This window comes from Gordionus sp. m RMFG-2023, chromosome 4, assembly GCF_954871325.1.
Source record: "Gordionus sp. m RMFG-2023 chromosome 4, tfGorSpeb1-WG-v2, whole genome shotgun sequence".
NCBI lineage: Eukaryota > Metazoa > Nematomorpha > Gordioida > Chordodea > Parachordodidae > Gordionus > Gordionus sp. m RMFG-2023.
In genome coordinates this window covers 21844739-21870605 of record NC_088778.1, presented here as the reverse complement: position 1 = coordinate 21870605, position 25867 = coordinate 21844739, and the positions used below count along the sequence as shown (strand labels likewise).

The following is a 25867-nucleotide window of genomic DNA, read 5'->3' as shown; positions in this document are numbered from 1 at the left end:
AACTTGATATAGAGGGTCTAAATATATAGAGGCGTATACAACATGCAAATATTGTTGCTCTCGAATTTTCATGTTTTCTAATATTTCGTATAAAAAGGACTTGTAAATTTTTCGAAATCTAATCGGCATCTAATCCATATGCCTTAAAATCAAATAAACATAATTGTTCTGATTGTAATCTTAATATTGTTATTTTTAAAGGAACTAATACACTAGTAAGGCCATTTATTTGGCACCAATCATCTTCCGACAAAATGACTTCACATGCTCATAATAAAATCATTACAGAAATCTTTCAAACTTAATAATCGTTCTAGCTTCATACAAATTGAGGACCAACGTGTTGTGCATTATCATTATCATTTAAATTAAAATATTATTACTTGTACTAAAAAATAATTCACTTTCAAAATAATCAACGTATTTCTATAACATAGCATATTAATTAATTTACATAATAAAATATTATTACACTGGAAAATAATTTATGATATCAATCTCTAAATATAATGGAAGTCCAGGAAGAAAATTGAAAGAAAAACGCGAAGATAAAATAAATGATTCCACAAAAAAAGTTAATAAAATTTATATTATTTTTTTTAAAAATATTTTATTTTTAAAAATTTTTATGACACCTAGAACCCTTGGACCCTACACTTTTAAAAAGGGTACGGGTCTGGGTTCAGCCAAAATACGAGGGTTCAAGGTCTGGGTTCACGTCCCATTATATAATATTTATGTTACATATTCATATCAATTTCTATAATATAACTGAGTTTCATTCTCGAAACTTTAATATTTAACAAATAAAATATTTTAACATGCCTCTCAGCTTAGCCAAGGTCCCTCATAAATGTCGAATAAAAATCATTTACACTGTCAACTTCAGCCCTCCCACTCAAAATTTTTTGTGGTATTAAAAAATTAAAACATTGTAAAAATTTTGTTTTCTTGAGAACAATTCATTTATTTCCTTCATATGCATCAATTTTTTCAAATTTAAAATTTCATTTTTCTTTTTCGGCCTGTGTATTTTGAATCATGCGCTACTTTTCTGTCAAAAAAATTTAATATGATTTTTGTTTAAATTTTAAACAATATAATGGTTATTATATTAATATTTTTTAATTACTTTCCTCTTCTTTTCCAGGTTTCTTTTTTTTGCATAATCCATTTTCTTCCCTTTTTTGATTTAAGAACGTTTTTTGATTTGCGTTTATTACTGAGGTAGCTTATCGTATTATGAAATTTTTAATTTTTTAGAAATTATAGCTTCGATATAAAAAAATTTAAAACATCATCTTAATGTATATTAAAATTAAAAAAATGCAATATAAATAAATTTAATCATGCTTTATAAAAAAAATATTTTTAAATATTAAGAGAACTCAAGTGGGCGTCTGATAGTGTTGCGTAATCTAAAAATCTAGCCTAAGGGTAATTAAGTTAAGGATAAAAATTGACTACAACTAATTAGTCAAAATTAGGCATCGGCCGACCAACACCATAATTAATATTTATTTATATTTATTAAAATTATATATAGATATTATTATATTTATTAAGTAATGCTGACGCACATTAGTAGCCTATGCCTTATTAATTTTAGACCATCTTTCATAAAACTCGGTTAAGCCTGGAGTCTGCTAAAATTAACTGATTATTTAACACTAGAAGTCTCTAGCTCTTGTCTCAAATAAGACATATTTTAGATAAGCTCATGCCCCTTCCTGATGACTTATTTATATTAAAACAGACCCATCTTAAATATAGATCTATTTAGTTTATCTATTGTTCTATACCATTTTGATGATTTTGACGAATTTTGAATTTGTGAAGCATTTTTATTTATTGTTTGAGGCCCTAACAAATATTTTAAAATAAGAAATATAATAAAATATTTAAAAATGAATAATTCAATTATAGTATAATTCGAGCTGCATTATTGTTATAAAGTGAGTTCGAGTCACGAAATCATATCCTAAAAGACCCTTTTTACACCATACATATTCAATAATCTCATCAATTCACATTAAATTGTAGTTTTATATCTTGGATGTTAATACCCATCAAACCTTATGATTGGTATAAATTTTTTGCAAGTTTGTTTTGTCTTATTATCTATTATTGCCAGTATCAAATTGAAATATTGTAAATTATTAGTCATAAATATTCATTACCCTTCGTGCACATCATATTGCAAAATTGGTATCGTAAATTATATTTCTATTATCATAACCTGCTATATTAGTTCTTAATTGAATTTTCATGTAAGATTAACTAAATGGCTTACTTTTAACTTAACATTTTATTTTGAACATTTTTAATTCATATCTTACTATTATTTTTTTTATAATTATTTAAATTAATAATAAATATATTGTATTATATAGTATTGTGTATCAAATTTAGGAAAAATTGTCTGAAATTCAGTGTGGGTTACTCCATTAAAAAAAAAATTTCAAAGATTTTTGCTCAAAAAATTTTTGAATAATTTTTTTAAATTCTAATTTCAAATGTAAGCCTTGCTTCGAGAAGAAGCAAACTCTTGATCGTTATTTTGAATAAATTTTTTCAATTTCTATTAATTCTAATAAAAAAATTTTATTTTTCAATGGTGCTTTTATAAAAATAAATTGGGTAATATAACCTTTCTCAATATCCTCGTCATTATCAAAATTATCGCTAGCATTCTCTTCATCCTCCATAGATGTATTTTCATTATCTTCAGACATCATTTCATCGGAATCGCTATCAATATTTTGAAGCTTTTTATAAATTTTTTCGTTTACGAGTTTTGGTTTGGGTAGCGTAAAGTTTAAATTAATCCCAGCAAAAAGGCATAAATATATCCTTTAAAAATAATTTATTTAAAAAAAAATAAATTTAATACATTTTATTATACATTGTCGAACCGAACCTTGAAAATCTAACCGAACCTTTATAATTTAATATTAATAAACCTGAAGCGTACCTTTTCTAAAAAATTTAAAGGAGTTACTTTCATCTATAAACTGGTCAGGTCCATATAAATTTTTATTTTTTAAATATTAAATAATGTAATTTTAAATATTACATATTGTTTTTGTAATCTTAAAACTGTTTAAGACATTTCAAAACTTTATGGAAGCCTAGTTATAAAGTCGTAAAAATTTAACGTTTGGAAAAAATGCATATTTTAAGTTTTTTCGATAAGATTTTAGATTACATTTTTTGATGTGCTGGACACAGCCGGATTCTTTTTTTAAACTTTAATGTATTATATAATTTACTCATATGATGTTACTAATAATTTATAACTAAAGAAACATATTAACAGGACTATAGTCGGGTAAGGGGCTTGTAGTGCGTCACTTAATCCAATTTATTAACATCTTTCAAAATAATAGAGGACAAAGCGTGTTTTTCCAAAACTATATAAAATATAATATATAAATATATTGTACATTTTTAATTTCAAAAACGAACCCTTGCCTTTTTAAGGTTCTTAAAAACAAAAAATTCGATCAAATGGCATTATATCAATTTTGACTAGCCGTGTTTAATGAAGATGAAAAAAATTAAAAATTATTTTTATAAGATGAGTAAGAGCAATGAAAAAATCTGGTAGATACTTTTATAATTATAATTTAAGCAATCAGAGTACGATGTCCAAATCGACGACAAATTAACTATATAATCATATGAAGAAACAACTAATCAATGAAAATGATGAAAAAGAATATGCGTAATTATATTTATCCATAGAAAATTAAATACTATTATATAATTCGTAGAGTTTCTAAGGTGTTTATCATTATTGTTAGAATATTTTTATTCTGATGATTCACCCATTTTAAATCTAATAAGTTAAAGTAAAGTAAACATATAAAATTAGGGCTGTGCCGATATTAAATATCTGATCGAATCGTTGCCGATATTTAGCGTTTTCCGAAAATATCGGATCGGGCCGATACCTGTAAAAATACCGATCAGATCCGATCTTTTTACTTTTCTTTTTTTTTGTTATTTTATTTTATGTTATGTATATTTATTTTACATTATTATAATATTTTCTAAATAATTTTTTTAAATTTTTTTTAAAAAATAGATTTATAGTATTTTAAAATAATTTTTTATAAAAATAGAAAGGAACACCCAAAGTTTTATTTATTTTAAATCTTTTTAAATAACTCCAATTTTTTTATTTATATTTTAAATAAAAGATTTTTTTTAAATATGGTATCTGAATTATGGAAATATTTTACAAATGACAGATAATTTTGCGAAATGCGATTATCTGCGGAATCATCTGAGCCTGCCTTCAGTACGGCAGGAGATATAGATAGTCCATATAGTAGAAGCTTATTTCCAGAAAATCTAGAGGCTCTCATATTTATTAAAAAAATCTAATATATTATAATTTTATATATTAAATATTACAATTTTATAATTCCAACATAAAATGGAATTTTTTTTTCTCTTTAGCTTTCACCTTTTCTGGTGGTAAGCTCCTTCAACATCTCTCTCCACTTTATATTATTCATACAATCTCTTTTATCTCTTTATATTGGCTATAACTTTATGGCCCCATTGAAGTTTTGGCCTTCCTCTTTTACGTTTGCCCATCACTTCCAAACTCTCAACTTTATTTCCTATGTAGTTCATAGGCCTTCTCATTGTGTGCTCATACCACAAGTCTGTTAACCATTAACTTAGTCTTAATGGGCACTACCTTTAAACTACTTAGTATTCTTGTACTGCGCACTTTATCCTTTCTTGTTACACCAGCATTCTCATCTCCATAGTTTGTTGACTTCTCTCGTCTGATTCTTTGGTTGGCCATGTTTCCGAACTATATAGAATAGTTGGTTGTACTATGGAACTGTAAATTTTTCCCTTTAATTTATGTGGGATTCTTTTGTCAAATAGCACTCCAGATAAAGATCTCCACTTTAACCACCCTTGATTAATATTACTCTTTATCTCTTTTTCTATTGTGCCGTTTGTTTGTATAGTAGAGCCCAAATATTGCTTTCAATTGCCGATATCTGCCATTCATTTATATCAATACTCTCTGTTTCATCTCCTCCTATCACCATATACTCCGTCTTTTCTCTATATACTTTTAATCCGTGCGTTTCTAAGATATTTATCCAACTCACTAATCTTTCTTTCATTTCATCCTTAGATTCGGCAAGTATCACAATATCATCTGCAAATATCATATTCCACGGGACTGTTTAAGGTATAGACTGTGCTAATACATCTATTGTAATGAAGAGAAGTAGGCTGAGAGCCGACCCTTGATAAACTCCTTGGGCTATTGTGAAGCCTGCTGAAGTACCTGTTGTGCTACTGACCATTGTTGTATGGCCCATATACATATCCTGTATTATTCTTATATCTTTTTTGGGAACCTTTTTGTGGCGTAGCGCCCACCAGATAAGTTTTCTTGGAATTCTATCGAAGGCCTTTTCTGGATCGAGAAAGACCATGTGTAGCTTTTTGTTCTTTTCCCTGTATTTTTCACTCATTTGCCTAATTGCGTGGATAGCATCGGTTGTTGATCTTCCAGGCATAAAGCCAAACGGAGTCTCTCCTATTTCGATTATATCTCTTAGTCTTTTTTCTAATATTTTTTCGTATAGTTTTAGACAGTGTGACATTAGTTTTATGCCCCTGTAATTTTGACAATTATGTGGATCCCTTTTATTTTTGAAGATAGGAACTAGATAGCTCTGCCTCCATTTTTGGGGAACCTCTTCATTTCCAAGTATTTTATTGTACAGATTTGTGAGGAGGTGTATTCCATCATCTCCTAGTGCTTTAAGGCTTTCTATTGGAATATCGTCTGGACCCCTAGCTTTGTTGTTTTTCATATGCTTGAGGCATGTGATTATTTCTTGTTCTGTTATAGGTTGTACAAGGTTTTGACATGGGGAGTGTTCGTCTAAATGTAGTATGTGGGGATTAAAGTTGAGAAGCTCCTGAAAATATTCTTTCCATCTATTCATTATCTCTTTTTCCTTTATTATCAATTTCCCATCTTTATTTTTGATTACTTTCGGAGCTCCGTTTATATCCCTAGAGTTCTTTTCTCGCTGTTTGGCTAATATGTATATTTTATTTTGCCCTTCGTATGCCATAGATTTGGCCCTAGCCACCGCCTTTGTAGCTATTTTCTTGGATTTTTTGTAATTAGTCTTGTCATCTGGGTTTTCGGATTTGTACCATATTTTATAAAGGGCTTTTTTCTCCTGTATAGTGGTCTGTCCCTCTTCATTCCACCACCATAGTTCTTTGTATAATTTGTTACCTCCCCTTGTCAAGCCTAGTGTCGATTTGGCAGTGTTTATTAATCTGGATGAAAGGTCTGTCCACATTTTTTCAGTGACTTGTGAGGAATCTATTGTTTTAATGTTTGTATTGATTGCAAAGGCATCTTCATTGTTTTTAATTTGCCCCATTTGATGCTTAGTTCCAGTTTTATCTTGTTTTGAGTGGATTAATTTGAGATGTGTAAATCCATGACTAGTAGCTTGTGTTGCACGGCGATATCTTCTCCTGGGATGACTTTGCAGTCTATTACATCTTTTAATCTTCTGCGAGAGATTAGCATGTAATCTATCTGTGTTTTCCTTGTACCACTTTCATATGATATTAGATGACTGTCTTTTTTCCTATAGTGGGTGTTGGTTAAGGCAAGGTCGAAGGCTTGCACAAATTTTAGTACATGCTCTCCTTCATCATTTCTTTCTCCATATCCAAAACCACCATGATGCCTTTTGTAGCTATCTCTTGCTTTCCCCACATGCGCATTTAAGTCACCCACCACCAATTATGACTAGGTCATCCTTAGGGATTTCCATTACAGCTTCATCAAGGATAGCTCTAGAGTCATCTTTCCCTTCTTCCTTGTAACCCGTTTGAGGAGCATATACTGAAAGGATGTGTAGTATTGATTGACCAATGCAGAGTTTTATCTTCATTAGTCTATCATAGATCCTGTTGACATCTACTACTGAGGAGGTTAGATCTTGACTGAGGATGATGCCGAAACCGTTCCTATTGCTAACAATTCCATTATAGTACAATTTATACCCATCTCCAATCATGAAAGTTTTCTGCCCTCCCATTTCGTCTCTTGTATGCACGCTATATCAACTTTTCTCTTGTTCAACATTGATGTCAATTCTCTCGTCTTACCTTTAAGCGTCCCAATATTCAAACTTGATAATCTTGTCTTCTTTGCTATGACCTTTACTTTACTTTTCACAGGATGGAGGTCTATACACTGCGCGTCGCTTGGAGGGAACGCTTTAGCTTTCATATTTTTATTTGTTTCCTTCATTTTGTTTATTGGACATGTATCCTTAGCACCCGGCTGTCCAGGCCTGTCGGTGACTGGTATGTCATCTCTAAGCTCCGAAATTCATCATACCATATGTCTTTACACATCAGTCATCGAAGAAAAACTTGAAAGTTTTTATATCCTTACCAGGATTGAACCTGCGTCCTTGTTCTTACTTCTGTTTCCAAGCATACATCTACATTAGGCCACCCCTATTATTAAATATATATTTTTTTATTATAGTCTTAATTGTAGAAATAAAAAAATTAAATTATTCATAATTCGATTTTTTGCATAAAAAATAGATTTCTTAATTACATTTGGTTAAAATGGGGGTGATTAAAAATCAGTAATAATATCGGATCGGTTTCGAATCGGGTTTAAAGCAATATCGGATCGGATCGGTGAAAAATATGTGGATCGGCACAGCCCTATATAAAATTAAACCAACACAGACACACAATATAGAAAGATAATCTATTTAGTATTTATCATATAATAAATTAAAAATTCAATTAAAAATAAATTCGTAAAAATAAATTCAGGGATTCGAACCGTACCCGGAGAAGAAAACATGGGTCTTGGAAACAAATCTGAACCCGAACCGAACCTGAACCCCGTTTATCAAATTTTCAAAACCCCGAACCGAACCCGGGAATTTTATTTGACCCCGGTTCAACCGGGTTCAGTGTATTGACAAAAATCATATATGATATTTGTATAATTTTAAATATAAATATTAACAATTTAATTGAGATTTTATAATATTTTCAGATTTCCAATTAATTGAAGCATGTTAATAAATTTTAAATAACTTAATTCATTTACGCCATTTTTAAATTTATTCTCAGATTCCTATTGGAGTGTTAATAAATTTTGAACAATTAAATTCATATACGCTATTTATTTTTAATTTTTAACTTATTCTCAAAGATTATTAATTAGAGGAAAATGAAAGGGAACAAGTCAAAGTAAAAATTTTTAAAATTGATGCTTGACTATGCTTTATATTTTTAACAATATTTTGCCTATAAATAAAATAAAAAATTTATTTTTTATACTAAATTTATGTCTAGTTTTTTTAATTATGATTTAAATATAGATTTTTTTTATCAATTTAAAAATTCTTAAACCCGAGCTGAACCCGGAACCAAACCCGGGTTCAAAAATATTTCCCTGAACCAAACCCACCTATTTTTTTTAAACCTTAAACCGAACATGGACAAAAATTTTGCCGGGTTCGTATCCTGCCGGGTTCGTATCCCTGTATAAATTAATTAACGTTGATTAGTGATATATCCCTCATGTGATGAATAAATAAACAATACAATATATTTGATAAAATAAAAAATTTTTATTATATATTTAACAAGTCCTTAATGTAAATATAACTCAACACAAGGAAAGATTAATCACATAATGTGGTGATTAATGATATAAAGCAACATTTTAAATTCTTTATTTAAATATATATTCTTTTATATCTCTACTTACTAAAATTAAGGATAGGTAAATTATTTCCAATCATTATTTAGAATATTTAATACAAGAACAACCAAACCTCAAATTCAAGTTAAAAATAATATATATTTAAATAAAAGAATTTAAAATACTTAATGTCATTACTCTCCACACTAAATGTTAAATCTTTCATTGGCCTTGAGTTCTCCTTACATTGAGAACTTAATAAATGTATAAAAATTTTAAAGTGAGAAGTTTAAAATTACTTTATCAAATTTATTGATTGTAAATTCATCATATGAGGGATTAATCTTCTATATAATATTTAACTTTTGTGCACATGTGTTAGTTTAATCTTATATGAACATTGAACATTACTACAACTTATTAGACTTAAAATGGGTGAATCATCAGAACAAATAAAAAAAACAATATAAATGAACACCATAGCAGTTAACCCTAATAATTATATAATACTATTCATTCCTCAGAGGATAAATATGGCTAATTTTATTGTGGTCGTTGACTTTTTTTCTTTCTTTCTGTCGTACTCTGATTGCATAAATTATATAAAAAAAATTATCTACCTGGGAAGCTAAAATTTTTTCTAATATTTATGTGCGCCCCTCCCCAATTATAGCCCTTCCTAAAGAGAGATAACAAATGTCAAATATGCCACATAATACACAAAAGAATACAGTTGTATCTGTCGATTTATAATTGACATTTATGGATGTTTTTCAATATATTTTCGAGAAGAATATGTTTTGAATTTTCATTTGTTTATTGATATTTTGATATATAATCATGGGATGTTATATTGGTTTTTGAAATAATATTTATATGAAATAAAATGATGGGATGAAATATTGGTATATGTGAAATGTAGAAAATTAGATAACCCGAACTTTATCTATTAGTAAAAATTGCTATGCTAGTCCCAGCTAGTGTTATTAAACGGCTCGTTTTGAGACGATTTTTAAAAACGGCTAACTCAATATTTTAGCCAGAAAAATATTGCCGAAGCCTCAAAATTTTGGTAATAGATGTCTAAACCTTTGTTCCTTCTACAAACAAAATCTTCAGGCTTGCGTTATATTATTCTAGTTGAAATATTGAGTTAGCCGTTTTTAAAAATCGACTCAAAACGAGCCGTTTAACAACACTAGTCCTAGCTATAGAGGTTTCGGTCGAAAAAGCATTTTCAGGACTCATAAATATTCTATCACCACAGAGAATATAATTTGACAAACATATTAGATGATATTTTAATTACTGTTATTATCATTTTTATATATAAATAACTATTGATAATTATATGGGTTAACTCTAAACTGTGATTTAATTCTTATTATGCCTCTATCATGTCATAAAATAAGATTGAAATTATTTAGAAATATATATTGGTACCTGTGTAAAAAAATAACTACTGAATCTTTATGAATTTTCATTTAAAGATTACTTCCACAAAATTTAATTATTTAACCGCCAAACCTATATATTAAATCGACAGTCTGATATTATACATTAATTTTTATGATAAACTTTTTGGCCTTAGAGCTATTAGGGAAATCGATAACTAATCCACCTGTAAAACCGGCTCGCATAGCTTGTTTCGTTATTAACTCTATCTTTTGCATTAAATTATTAAAATTAATCGATTATTAATATATAATTTTTATTTTTCTATTTCAAATATCGAACATTGGCGTCAGTAGAGAGGGGCAAACGGCGTACAATGAGCACGCCTAAATTAGTTAAGAGAAACATGTTATCAAAATTATGAGAGAGCTAGCAACGCCAATGGTCTTATAATTTTAATATTTTGATAATCAATTTTTAAAAAGTATAAAATAAATAGAAGGCATTCAAATATAATAAGTTTTTTAAAAACCTGTGCATCACAGTCAGGATAAATTTGAAAAATGGCTCGTGCATTACGTCTCTTTGGTAGAGCATTATTAATAAAATAATAATAATAGAAAAAATACTAATTATTTTATTATACCAATGAAGAATACAAAGTGACAAAGAATTTGTATAGTCTTTTAGGTATCGATTGTTGTCTATTGTCAGCAGAGCACAACCATTGTAAGGCGGATATGCTTTTGTGGTATAATAAAAAATAATTAATATCATTTTTTAAAAATAAAATACTTATAATAATTTTTTAAGAAATCTTGATCGTAAAAGGTCTCAAAATACATTCTACCACCAGTTAACAGCTGCCCGAAAGTAATTTAAATAAGAATAAATAAACACTTTGTTCAAAAAATTAACACGAGCTTATATAAATATATTTTTACATTTACTTTAAAAAAAATGATAGAAGATACAAAATTAGCAAGAAGTAGAGTGATCAGTTAATTCATGGTACAAAAAACAAGTAGGTCAGGTACTAAACATGATGCATTTTTTAAAATAAAAATATCAAATTCGTATTGGAAATAAAGTTATGGATTGAACTTATCTAATCACATAAATTTCAATCGATTAAAATATTTGATTATGGAGTGCTTGAGTTTTACCTTAAAAAATTCGAAAATTCTTCATTTAGAAATTTTAGAAACCGCCAAATCAAGATATTTGTAAAAAAATATTACATAAGCCTCAAAACTTTTCCAATGAGGGCCAAACATTTATGCCATGTTTTGGTCAAATCTCGAGGGTTAGCTAGGTAATATTATTTATTTTAAAACCCCTAAATTAAGGTTTTTACAATACTTTTAGAAAATAGAAACTAATAAGGTTTTATTTTAAACATATCTTTATTTTGTCCTCAAACAAGGAGGCATCATTCCATCCGGATCACATTTTATGCATAACAATTCATAGAGTCCGTCCTGCAGGGTCGACATATCAGCCGATCAAGTAGTAACAAAAATCAAATATAAGCCCAGCCTGTGGCCCAAAAAATTTCAATTACATTTTCTTCCTATTCTCTTTTTGCCTGTATGAATAAAAAATATCTGGTGTGAAATTTTTACTATTCATTTTCATATGATATTCTGGAATACAAGAAAAATAGTGAATATTTAAATTTAATTCATAACATTTAATAAAAAATAAAATTTATATTTTGAGATTCCTTCCCTATAAGCCTAAAAAATTCAGGCTTCAACAGGCTGGGTCTAGGTCTAAAAAATCATCGGTACTGCATAGCAGGCGGTGGAAAAAACCGTTTTCAGGTCTCTAGAACCCTTTCAATTTAGGTTGCCTTAATAATTTAATGATAAAGAATTAACAAAAGTATAAATTATTTTTTTAAAAGAACTTATATCTTATTATAAGTGAATATTTTTAAGAGATATGCCTAAATATTTATATAAAGGGTTGCCAGAATATGGTTCAAGGATCAGTGCATGACTAAAAATATTTTATAGAGGCTTCCCAACCAGTTATTTATTTAGTTAGGTCTATAAATATTCTTTATGAGGAAAAAAATTTGATATTTCAAAGATTTAAAAAATTCCAGGCCAGTTTGGCTAAAATTTTTTTTGAATAATTTGTTTGGCCCAGCTGGGAAAAATATTATACAGGTTTCCTAGATCAAATTTATTTTAGTTAAGTTTTCATGCCATGCTGATCTCTGATGTTAATTTTTGATTTAGAATCAGAATTTTATTATAAAAAATTAAATAATAAATTAAAACATCTTATAAATTATTTTAATATCGAATTAAAAATGAATCAAATCCAGTGTTGTTAAAAAGCCTGATATGGGTAGGTTTTTAAAAATGGCCAGAATAAGATTTTAGCTAAAGTAATATTGTGTAAACCTCAAATATATGGCTCTGCACCAATTTAATAAATGTATATTCAAATGGAAAAATAAAACTTAAAAACTAAATTTTTAAAATATATAATAAAAGGATAATTTATATTTAATACCTTATAGCAGCATCAAATGAACCAGGTCTAAAGGGAATACCTTGGCCTAAATCTGATAGTATTAAATCTCCCTCCACTTCTCTTTCAATGGCAATATCTAAGAATATTATTTTAATTTATTATATAAAGATAAATTTAAAAACCTAACATAGATGTGCTTATATCCATTCCTATCCACATGTGGTCTGCTTCTGAAATACAATTTCCACTCAAACCTGAACCACAACTAAAATAAAAAATAAATATTTTAAATCATTTAGTATTAGGAATTACCAACAAGAGAAATATATTCATATCTTTATTATAAATTGGCAAAATTATAACGCATTTACCCTAAATCCAAAATAAAATATTTATCATTCTCTGGGATAGCTAGGAGTTCAATAGCTCGTTCACTCATTTCTGATTGTATTTGTATCATTCGTGAACTATTTAAATAAAGGAACAAATTAAGTTTTCTAATTAATGATTTAAATGTAAAATTTGATTTTCAAATTTAATTGAAATACTATGTTTTTTTTGTAATGCTATATTTTCTCTTGAAATAGTTTTTTCTAGGGTATTGTGTTGCTATTTTTTTTTTGAATAGGCGTAATTTAGAAATCTGCATCAGAACGGTTTGTATGGATAATCAGATTTCGGCCGACCCTCTTCGATTTTTTTAAAATTTGGTAAGCAAAGAAAGGTCAATGTAACTAAGAAATAGCCAAAATTTTAGCCTCCTAACATTTATATTTTTGAAGATATTAGGGTTCAAAGTGGCAAAAATGACCTATTTTTATCATTATCGGTCTTCATTCAATTAAGCATATCTTAAAAACTACATAATTGTAAATAACAAATTTAATATCAAAATTACGTACAAAGATTCTACTTTTAGATAAAAAAAAATTTTTATTTTTTTTCCCAATTTCCGGTCATTTTATTTAATATATAAGGACTAAAAACGATTTTTTGGAAATGATACGACCTTCAATTTTTTTAAAATATTTAGTAGACATTATTAAACTCTTCCTTTATATTTATAAAAAAAAATTGGTCTGGGACGCGGCCATCTTCATTCTCAAAATCGATAAAAATGTTTAGAAAAGTGTATAAATATTTTCCCGAAAGGGGGCGTCTTTGTATAAAATTATATATTAATCAGTTTTTAATGGTTTTTCTTGGACTATTTGATATAATTTAAAGGATTATTCATCTTGTAAGTGAAAATAACAATAAATGGGGTTTTCATTCAATTATAGAAATTGTCTATCGATAAAAGAAATTCAATTTATTACTTTATTATAAAATTTTTTGCCCATATAACATATACTTAATGAATATTAATAAAATATATTCAACCAAGTTTATAGTTCTTGAATATATGAATCAGAATCTTGTTCATTTCATAGACGCCAAAAATAATATCGAAATTTTCTCTACTCAATTTTTTAAAATAATTTGATATTTTTAAAATATTACAAATATTAATTTATTATTATTATGAAATTATATACAAAATAAAAGTATTATCATAAAATTACCCAAAACAATATAAATATTGGATCGGATTTTCTAAAATCGGCATAGTCTTACTAAATTAGAATAACAATAAATAAGTGTTTCAATCAATAAAATAAATAAAAATTTTAAAATTGATTAACCCTTTCGCGCCCAGCGAGATCATTTGTCATTAAAATTTTTAGTCAATTAATTTTTATATTTAAAGAAACTAATGGTTGGTACTTAGAGATATTAATTTATAAAACAATATTTATTATTTCATATTTTATCATTAACCTGTCAAAATCATTATTTTATTATATCAAAATGTCAAAATGATTATTTTATTATATCAAAGTACAAGTATTTTTTGTTCATGGGAAATATTTCGGGCGCGAAAGGGTTTTATTCATTCAATAACACATGCTCACTATATTAATTCATTTTTTAATAAATTTCTTGGTATTTTGATTTCTATCAACACCTAACCCCAAGCCTGGAAAAACTATAGATGAATATACAGTTAAAATTGTACAAGAATTTTATTGTATGGACGAAATAAGCAGAATCATGCCAGTCAAGAAAGATTGCGTTTCGATTTTGACCAAAGACGGAAAAAAGAATACCATACCATACATAAGAGATTAATTTTAGATAATTTGAAAAAAATTTATATATTTTTTAAAGAAATGAGGCCTGATGTTAAAATTGGTTTTTCGAAATTCGCAAGCATTCGCCCAAAAATTGTATACTCGTTGAAGGTAGTGGTACACATGTATGTGATTGCAGCTACCACCAAAATTTTAAATTAATGATCATTGGATCAAATTTAACCAATGATATGTTGCCCTTTAAAACATACAAACATATTTTACACTTAATAATTTGTAATTCGCCTCAACCATCCAGTTATATGGGCAAATGTGATAATTGTCCAGGGTCAACATATTTACGCGATCAAATAGAAATATTGTTTCGTTCTAAGGACATCGAATTTATAACATACAAACAATGGCTATCCGTAGATAGAACCACTCTTGAAACAATAACCAAACCAGTAGGTGAATTTATCAATGCCTTTTTTAAAAAAATGGAATCTTTATCATTTTTTTATTTCAACGCAACAATCGTTGTATCAAAACAATCTAAAATTGAACTTAGACGAAGACCAATATTTAATTTTGTGATTTTTAAGAAAACTATAGCTTTATACTTTAGGATGAAGTACAAAATTATCATTGGAATAAGGCTCAATCCACTGTTCACCCTTTTGTTATATATTATAAAGATAATTTTACCATTATTTGTTGCCTAAATTATGTAATGATATCCGAATCTTTGCAACACAATACAATAGCAGTACATAATTTTAAAAAAACATTGCTAAATTTTTTAATTAATAAAATTTTTTATTTTCCGGTGGATCCGCTGCACAGTATAAAAACGTAAAAATTTTATTAATATTTGCCATCATGAGATGGATTTCGGGGTACAGGCGAAATGGCATTTTTCTGCTACAGCACACGGGAAAAGTGTTTGTGATGGGATTGGTGGCACTGTTAAAAGATTAGCCGCTAGAGCTAGTTTACAAGGCCTTACTCAAAGTACACATCATATGAATTGTACGAGTTAGCTAAAGAAAATATTAATGTCATATATTTTGAATAGATGACCAAAATAAATTATGATTACGAAGATCTATTACTCAGGGAAAGATTTTCAAAAACTAGATCTATACCTGGAACACACAAAATACACCTTGATTCCAACAGATCTACATAATTTAAAAGTAAAATATATTCCAATTCAATAGAAAGTACTTTAGAATAGTTATCATATAATGATGAAAGTATAATTATTGGAGAAATATCATGATACCTAACTTATCCTTATGATTCTAATTGGTGGTTAGCTTTGTTTTAGTGAAAAATCAAAAGCAGGAAGAAATATATATAAAGTTTCTACACCCATCCGGACCTTCTAATTCCTTTACATTTCCAAGATAGACGACACTCTTTGCTTGCCCAAATGTCATATCTTGACATTAGTTTCACTGTTAAATGCTACTGGCCGTAGTTATACAATACAATGTCGTCACAAGAAAGTAAATGCGCTACCGAAAAATTAGAATCTTTTAAAAGTAAGTTTAAATTTAAATTATAGTAATTTTTTTAATATTTAGGGCGCCATATATGAAATGCACAAGATTCTGATTCATATATTCAAGAACTCGAAACTTAATTGAACATATTTTATTAATATTTATTAAATATATGTTATATGGGCAAAAATTTTTATAATAAAGTAATAAATTGAATTTCTTTTATCGATAGACAATTTCTATAATTGAATGAAAGCCCCATTTATTGTTATTTTCACTTATAAGATGAATAATCCTTTAAATTATATCAAATAGTCCAAGAAAAACCATTAAAAACTGATTAATATATAATTTTATACAAAAACGCCCCCTTTCGGGAAAATATATATACACTTTTCTAAACATTTTTATCGATTTTGAGAATGAAGATGGCCGCGTCCCAGACCAATTTTTTTTATAAATATAAAGGAAGAGTATAATAATGTCTACTAAATTTTTTAAAAAAATTGAAGGTCGTATTATTTCCAAAAAATCGTTTTTAGTCCTTATATATTAAATAAAATGACCGAAAATTGGAAAAAAAAATAAAAAATTTTTTTTATCTAAAAGTAGAATCTTTGTACGTAATTTTGATATTAAATTTGTTATTTACAATTATGTAGTTTTTAAGATATGCTTAATTGAATGAAGGCAGATAATGGTAAATAAAAATACGTCATTTTTGCCACTTTGAACCCTAATATCTTCAAAAATATAAATGTTACGAGGCTAAAATTTTGGCTATTTCTTAGTTACATTGACCTTTCTTTGCTTACCAATTTTTAAAAAAATCGAAGGGGGTCGGCCGAAAATCTCATTTTTTTGCTCATTTGACGTGGAATGACCCGTACAGCCTTATTTAAATTGTCATATATAATGAACAAAATTTAATACAAATTATTATTTTTTAAAATAAATATAAAATTCTATTCAAAATTATCGCCCCAATATGAAAGGATGATTATTTTGACCCAGCAATTTTAAAATTTTGTTATATTATCAATATCATATGTAACTGTGACTATTCTTTATGACATTTATTATTAAGATTTTGGCACACATTCCAGTATATTGATTTCTATAAAAACATCTTCTATTCTAGGTTGATACTTACTAAGTTTTTGTTTGAGTAATTCAGTTTTTTCATTAGGATTAAGATCTGGAACATGAAAACAAATTGATATTATAATGTTTTTATATAAGCAGTATGACAAGGATTTCTATCTTGCTGGAAGGTGCAATATTTTCCATGCACTAATAAATGAATTGAGAAGATTAACTACTTCATTAAGGATATCTTGCCATAAAATTTTGAATATGAAATTAGTTCTTTTCATAGTTTCTCACTATCTAATTTTGCTAATGACAATATTATCCTCAAAATTTTCAAGGAGAGAAATATTGAACATCCATGATAAGTTGTTGATTAAAAAAATCTTTCAGTTAAATCTGATTAATAATAGCAACAAATACCTCAACTCAGTAGCTTTGAAGTGCATCATTTGGGTGTTAATCTGGAAATTCCTGAAGACTTCTTTATGACTAAGTTATAATATTTCAATAAAATATTTTTGGGCTTTATCAAAGTCATATTTTCATTAATAAATATAGTTGGATAATTGCATTTTTTTAGGCTAAGCCTATTTAATTTTGTTTCAGAAAGTTCTAAAATGTTGAATATGACAATTGTCAACCTTCTGAATTACATTATTGAATTACCAATAAAACAGATTTAAAATATTATTATGTATTTCATTAAAAATATTGGAAAAGTTTATGATGAATATCAAAATTATATTGAATTTCCTCTAAATAGATTTAAAATATTCATTTACCTAATTTTATTAAAAAACATTGGAAAAGTTATAAAATAATGAATATGACAATTGTCAACCATCTGAATTAAATTTTTATAAAATTTATAATAAGGCAGAATTTTAGCCAATCAAAATCAGCTTACGCTAAGTCTTAGCCAAAAAAAGATTGGCTAAATTGGATCAGGCCCATCATTAGCCAAAAAAATTGGATAGCCTAAGAAAATTACCCATAGAACTTACAAAAGATTTACTATCTTCAAATATTTACCAGTTGTTTTAGCTCAATTATTTCAAAAATATTTGAGATGTATAATGTTTTAAAATGACATATTGTATTTAATAAAGCTTCAGTATCAAGAGACTTTTTTGATTCAAAAGATTTGTTGCTATATCATTTAAAATAAAAATTCCTTTGTCCACCTTTTCGTTTTACTAATTTTTTGAAGCCTTTTAAATTTTTTGAACTTTTTTGAACTTATTACATGGTATTCATATATTTTGGCCTATATCTCAATCTTTTTATTTTAAAGTGGTCTGTTAAGTAGATATTCTTTACTTCAAGATTTTTATAAGTATCATTAACATATAAATGATAATATAGTTATACCAAACATAAGAACTAACTGATAACACTTGCTTAATTTGAGCTTTGCAAATCAAAATTCATTTTACATTTTACTTCTATGTCACAATTCTCCATATTCTTGATTTATATTCATTTTTAATAATCAAAAAAAAAATTTATATAAAAATTTCTAAAGCCCTTGTTTTTTTATATAATGCCAAGGCCCCATTGGACTTTTTCCCATTATGCTTACTGACCAGTCACCATACACATATTAAAAATGGAAAAATATTTGTATATTCCAGTTTGTATTATAAAAATTGAATATAATGAAAAGGATGAATTAATATCTCCAATATTTAGAATAAAATTTGCTGAGCCTGAATTAAGATATATGAATTATTAATTTGTAATTATACACTATCAGCAATGCTTTTACAGAACTTTAGAAAGTTTAAATTTTTTTATATTGAAAACAGCCTAGATATTTTATATATAAAACATGAGTTACATTATTTTAAGGTATAACATTTATACTTTAAATTTAAACAAGATTATGATTTTATAAAAAACCTAGCATCTAAATCATACCCTTTAATCAATAATTTTGTAATTTTACTTGTTCGTATATTTACGGGATTCTTTTTCATTATAAAACTATAAATATTAAATTAAGTAGGTTAAATTATAATTCACAAAATACCAGGTAAGCCGGACCAGAATACTCAGGCCTTCGAAAATTTGCCATATTTTTATGAAAAATTCATGCTATTTAAACGTGTTTAGTCGAAAAAGATATTGAACGACATTTTGGGTAACATCATTTTTAAGGGTGTATCTGATTGATTTAAAGTAAATATTCATATATATGTTGTATTCCAAAATCAACCAAAAAATGTAGAATCTCAACCTGACTCCCTTTGATTTTTTTAAAAATTGAATTTTTAGTATAAAGACTAACTAATAAAAATGTAAAATCGGTGCCATAACCTAGATGCACCTCCTCATTACAGTATTTTATTACCTTTTTTTATAATAAATAATAACGATTCTTTATTTTTATATAGCTTATACCCGTTTTTTTAAATATTTATCACATAAAAAAAAAAAATTTCTTTTGAAATTGTTTAACTTTACGGCCATCTTTAGAAATGCAAAATTTAATTTAGAAATGCGAAAATTCCAAAATACACTATATTTATAAATATATCAAAAATTAATTAAAAAACATAATTTAAATTTTATTAATAGGTCATGAAACCCTTTAATATGATATTAAATTGATTTAATTAAAATTACCAAAAGCGGGAAATAGAAAACCGGAAATGCCTATAAAATAAAAATCGACCTCTTTTTTCTCTTAAATTTTTTTTACAGATAAACATTATACTTCCTAATATTTGTGCAAAGTCCTAGATTTGGACAAATATTGGGTAAAGAGTTATTACAATTCAAATATAATGTTGCTTAAATTTTTATATTAAATATATAGTAATTCATTTATTTTTAAAAATGAGTAATATATGTGAACAGTAGCATTAAATATAAAATCCTTAAAAAATCCCATTATTTTGCGTTTATTAAAATTGTATTGTTTTAAATATAAGGCAAACGCCTTAATTTAGAAGTCATTATAAGAAATAAATAACAAGATTTTGTGAAAATTAATAAAGTAAAAAACTATGATAATTAAAAGTGAACTTAATAATCTCTTCACCCCACATAAAGAGAGAATAAAAACCTAAAAAAAACTTTATAATAATTTGTGAGCATTATAACAATTTTGGGATCAAGGCAAAATGGTATTTTTTTGCAGCTGCACTTGGCAAAACCCCTTGAGATAGTTTAAGGAGTATTACTAAGAGGTTAGCGTTTAGAGCAAGCCTGCGACGTCCTTATGAAAATTATATACTAACACCTATGGATTTATATAATTATGCGATAATTAATATCTTGAGGGTTAATTATATATTTGTCAGCAAATTTAAGAATGGAAACATCTCAAAAATAGATTTTTAACGGCCAAACGACTTCCGGGACACAAAAAATATTAATTTTAATCTAATTCCTTCGATTATTTGATGTATGATATTATTTAATTAACATATTTATGGAAATATTAATTTCCCATTGATAGTTATTTAATATAAATAATTCTCTAAATAAGTTTTAAATATTTTTACAATTATTTTATTTCTAAAAAAAATAACTAAACTTATGTGTTAAATATTACACAATGTCTACTAGTGATCTGCATAGGGCCTTTTCTAGCCCTCCGAAAGATTTATAAAAATATATATACGGCTCGAATGTTTATTTATTTGTCCCTAAAAGCCAGATGCGAAATAATAATTATTTGTTTTCGGACAGAATTTATTATATAGAGTTTATCATTATACTGAGCTAAATTTAGTTTATGATTCTACAAATAAATAAAAAAAATATTAGCTATCCATTTTATGAAAAATTATAAAATATATTCATTTTAGGGCAATAATATCATTGTTTTAGAGAAAAAAAACCCTGGAAAAAAAACCCCGGAAAAAAACCCCGGAAATAAAACTCCCAGGAAATAAAATCCCCGGAAAAAAACCACCAGGAAATAAAACCCCCGGAAAATAACCCCCAGGAAAAAACCCCTTGGGATTATTTTTATACACTCTCATATTTAAATATATTCTAGCAATAATTTATATTGAATTGGTATTTATACAATTGCAAGTTAATAATTTGTTAAAAATATTATGACTTCATCAACTTTTTGCTGATAGACCATTCATGCTTCCTCCACCCCCACCTCCTCCTACTGTCACGGGCCTTGCTGGAGTTGGTGTGCCTCCTATGAATATGATGCACCATCTAAATTTACCCCCTAATATGATGGTTTATTTATATTTACTTTTTATACTTAAAACGTTATGTATATATTCTAAATTATTAGAAGTAACTGCTTGCATAAATAGGCCAATCCAAACAGATTTTTTTAAAATACAAATTTATTTAAGCAGATAATCAATTTTTAGAAATACATCTGTATATAACTTGATTGGTTGTTAGCAGCCAGTATATAAAGAAATAGAAACTTAATTCATTGCATATTTAAAAGATGAATATTGAAATAAATTCGTGATTTATTATAATAGAAACAAATATAAATTGACCCAATATACAATTTAATTCAGTTGTTGAAACCATTAAAATGCAAATGGAAAATACTCGATTTTTTTGCATTTGGTATTTTGAATATATGTGATAATTTTAATTTATTCATGATTTCTCACCTCATTGATATGCAACTACCTTTAGTTTTTAGCTTATTAAAAGTTTTAAAATGTATTTTTAACCAAAAGAATAAAAATTGTTTATTAATTAAAAACGCTATAATTGATATTTAGACAATTGCAAGTTAATAATTTGTTAAAAATATTATTGTTCAGCAACTAGTTAAATGAACAGATATTAAAATGTATTGTTTTAAAATGTATTTTTAATCAAAAGAATAAAAATTGTTTATAAATTAAAAACGCTATAATTGGTATTTAGAAAATTGCAAGTTAATAATTTGTTAAAAATATTATTGTTCAGCAACTAGTTAAATGAACAGATATTAAAATGTATTATGATCATTATGTTTTAAAATGTATTTTTAATCAAAAGAATAAAAATTGTTTATCAATTAAAATATAAAATTAAACAATAATAATTTGGATCTTTATGCCGTATATAAAGACAAAAAAAAAATTAAATTTACAAAAATATTTTATTTATAAAATTTATATTTTATAAAAAAAAATTTAATGGATCTTATTCATCCTAGAAAGCTCATATTTGAAGGTTATTCTTATACCATACATAAAAAATGCTCAAACAAGATTAGATGGCGCTGCTCAAAGTATTCTTCTTTTAAATGCCGAGCAATACTTTTTTCAACACTCGATAATCAAGACCCGGTTCTTGATACAGCTCATAATCATCCATCAAATATTGATGGACTAGTAGCAATGAAATCCATTGTTAACATGAAGAAGCGATGTGCAGACTCTTTGGCAAAACCTCTTCAAATTTATACAGAGGAAATTGTAAAATTAGACCAAAGAGTTCAGTCGCATATGTTATCGGAAGATTCTATAAAAAGAACTCTAAGGAATCACAAAACAATGCAACACCCTTCAAATCTTGAGAATTTGAAAGACCTAGTTATTGAAGGTATTAGTTTAAATATAATTATATTTTCATAAAAATTTAAATATTATAGGTGATTGGGCAAATTGTGGCTCCCAGAACTCAAAACGATTTTTATTATTTGATAATGGCCCACAAGCTGAAGAACGCATAATAATGTTCGCAACAGATGATTCCTTGAATCTAATATCTAATAAGACAGAGTGGTATATGGATGATAATTTTGCCATGTCCCCAAAAAATTCTACAATTATATGTGATTAGAGTAGCAATAAACAATATTTTTATTACAGCGGTTTATTGTGTACTCCAGAAAAAAACTCAAAGTACTTATGAAATAATATTTCAAACAATAATGTCTAAATGTCAGAAGAGGGATTTATTTCCTGATCCATTATATATATATATGGATTTCGAAAAGTCTGCTATGACCGCGGTTAAGAGTATCATTGGTATGATTATCAATATGTATAATAATTTATATTTATTTTTCCAATTAGGGGATCACATCGTAATTAGAGGATGAGTACACATAGAAAAATTCAGAAGCTGGGTCTGTAAAGCGAATACAGGACCGATGAAACTCTAAGTTTTTTTGTGGCATGATGGACGGCTTAGCATTCGTTCCGTTATGTGATATGGACAATGCAATGACATTCCTGAGATCAGTTACTCCGAGCAATGGTAAGGACATTCTTGATTATTTCGATAAAAATTATGTCAATGGAGTATCAAGGGAGGTCATGAGAAGCAATTCTCAATCCCAAACACGTCGAAGTGAGCCTCGATTTCTTCCAGAAACCTGGAACGTGAATCAGAGCACTCTCTCAGATGAAGAACGAACAAATAATCAATGCGAAGGTTGGAATTATCGTTTTTCTAATCTGGTTGGGAATAAACACCCATCAATCTGGGTACTCATTAAAAAAATGAAATGCGAGGTGGCTGCCGACGAAACCAAACTTGAAAGATGGCGCGTAGGTAGTTGGACATCGAAAACAAAATCGCAGAGTTCTAACAACCAGATTCGGCTAAAGAAACTTTGCGAAGAATACCGTGATGGGGTGCGAAGCCTTCCAGATTTTATAAGAGCGATATCCTTCAATATTCGATGTCAACCAATATAATTATTATAAAATTTGTATATACATAATCATGATTTACCAATAAAATAAACATTTCTTATTTCTAAGTTTTGTCAAATTTAGTCTATTTAATATCATATTTAAAGATGGTATTGTATTTTTACTATACTTAATTTTTTTTACAATACATAGTTATTTTACTGAGGCATTTTTCCCCAGTACCAATTTAAACATCAGTTTTTCTTATTTAAGCATTTTTTTATGGAGAGTAGGCCAAATAAAAATATACCTTTATTATTAGTTCTTAACTAAATTCTATAAAAATGAAAAAAAATTCATGGGGGTTTATTTTCCGGGATTCATTAATTTTATATAAAATTTAAGCCTGATCGAGTCCAAACTTTTTTAAAACATTTTTTTTTAAATCTAAATTTTAAGTTTCCTTTTAATTATGAATAAATTTTAATATAAATGATATTTATGAACGATTGTATCTATACTTCTACATTTAAAGTGTAATAACTTCTGGCCCAATACCTGTCCCAATAAAGAATTTTGTACAAATATTAGGAAGTATAATGTCTATCTGTAAAAAAAATTAGGAGAAAAATTTATTTTATTTTATAGGTATTTGAATTTTGAATAAAATTAATTTTATATTTAGCTTAATTAATTTTTGAGATATTTAAAATTAAAGTGTATTTTGGAATTTTCGCTTTTCTAAAGATGGCCACATAAGTAAGCTTTTGGGCATTAAAATTTTGTGTTTTTACTAGTTAGTTATACTACCATCATACGAATTTAAAAATAAATCGAAGAGAATCGGGTTGATTCTTCAGTTGATTTAAGGATAACATATAAAAAAATTCAAGATATTTAAAACATAAATTTATTAGTCTAATCGGTTATATTTTATCAGGGTTGTCCAATCCGGCATATATAGTTTAGGAAAAAATTCTTTACATACATTATTAAATATAAAATTTATTAGATGAAAGCATAATATCTTTATATACACCAATAAATGTCTTTTTCATTTCATATATCACCATTGTTTTTATTTTAGTATATTTAATTAATTAAATTTAATAGGTATTTTAAACTCTGCTAATAAAATTACTTTGATTTTATAATTTGTAATATAACATTGCTTATGTGTATATAAATAAGCATAAAACATGTAAATTTCAAAAAATTTGCATTTTTTTTATACGTAGAAGATTTTGCTCTCTTCCCTCGTGATTAGGTCACGGTTAGCTATAGTAACAGTAGTCACTGCTAATATTTCCAATAATTATTTTGAGATGTAACATATCGGATATCTTAATTTTTAGGTTCAATTAATAAATGTACAAGCAATGCTATTTTTTATTGAATAAATATGAAAATTTTTAACTTAGGTTTTGAATGTAAAGTGGAATTAAATAATTTGTATTCTTATTCTTCCATATTTTATCATCAACTTCTCTCAATTATACAATTTAAAAATTCTACAATTATAATTTCTTAATAATTGTATTATTTGTAGGACAAAAATGTGTTGAAACCCTTTAGCCAATTTTAAAAGTACAGCAAAATGAAGCTATTAACCAAAAATATAATTTAAGTCCGACCTAAACCCTTTTTGCCATATACATGCATAGTTTCGAGGTTTAGCTAATATTTTTTTGATAAAAATCATGATTTAGCTGTAGCCGTTTTTGAAAATTGATAAAATTTAAATATTCGAAGAGACAGAAGACATTTAAAATAAGAATTCTTTATTAAATTGGCGCCTAAATGCAAGTAAAATAAAAATTTAATTGTGTATGTTATCAAAGAGATTTGACTTAAATCCAATTTTACTCTAAGAAAAATAGCCTTTTCACAAATCCTTACACGACTTTATTTCAATGACGGTCTCGCGTC

At 26.9% G+C, this 25867-nt stretch overlaps 1 protein-coding gene across 1 annotated transcript; it reads right to left on the bottom strand.

The window, feature by feature from the left end:
* Positions 1-916: 916 nt before the first annotated feature.
* On the bottom strand, positions 917-19508 carry LOC135928079 (probable 18S rRNA (guanine-N(7))-methyltransferase). The gene is made up of 12 exons (XM_065464414.1): positions 19396-19508; positions 19312-19349; positions 13018-13113; positions 12829-12911; positions 12686-12782; positions 10803-10899; positions 10689-10739; positions 10340-10425; positions 2651-2853; positions 1803-1863; positions 1133-1231; positions 917-1054 (listed from the first exon to the last, which is right to left on the bottom strand). The coding sequence occupies exons 1-12, from the start codon at positions 19438-19440 to the stop codon at positions 1000-1002; spliced, it is 1011 nt and encodes a 336-aa protein (XP_065320486.1). The 5' UTR covers positions 19441-19508; the 3' UTR covers positions 917-999.
* Between the last annotated feature and the right edge of the window lie 6359 nt (positions 19509-25867).

Excerpts from the sequence above, each read along its gene's own strand:
- LOC135928079 (XM_065464414.1), bottom strand. The coding sequence starts at position 19,440 with ATGGCAAATTTTCGAAGGCCTGAGTATTCTGGTCCGGCTTACCTG. Across the intron at positions 19,350-19,395 it reads ATTCTGGTCCGGCTTACCTG|TTTTATAATGAAAAAGAATC; the intron begins GTATTTTGTGAA and ends TAATATTTATAG. Across the intron at positions 13,114-19,311 it reads TCCCGTAAATATACGAACAA|TTCACGAATGATACAAATAC; the intron begins GTAAAATTACAA and ends TTATTTAAATAG.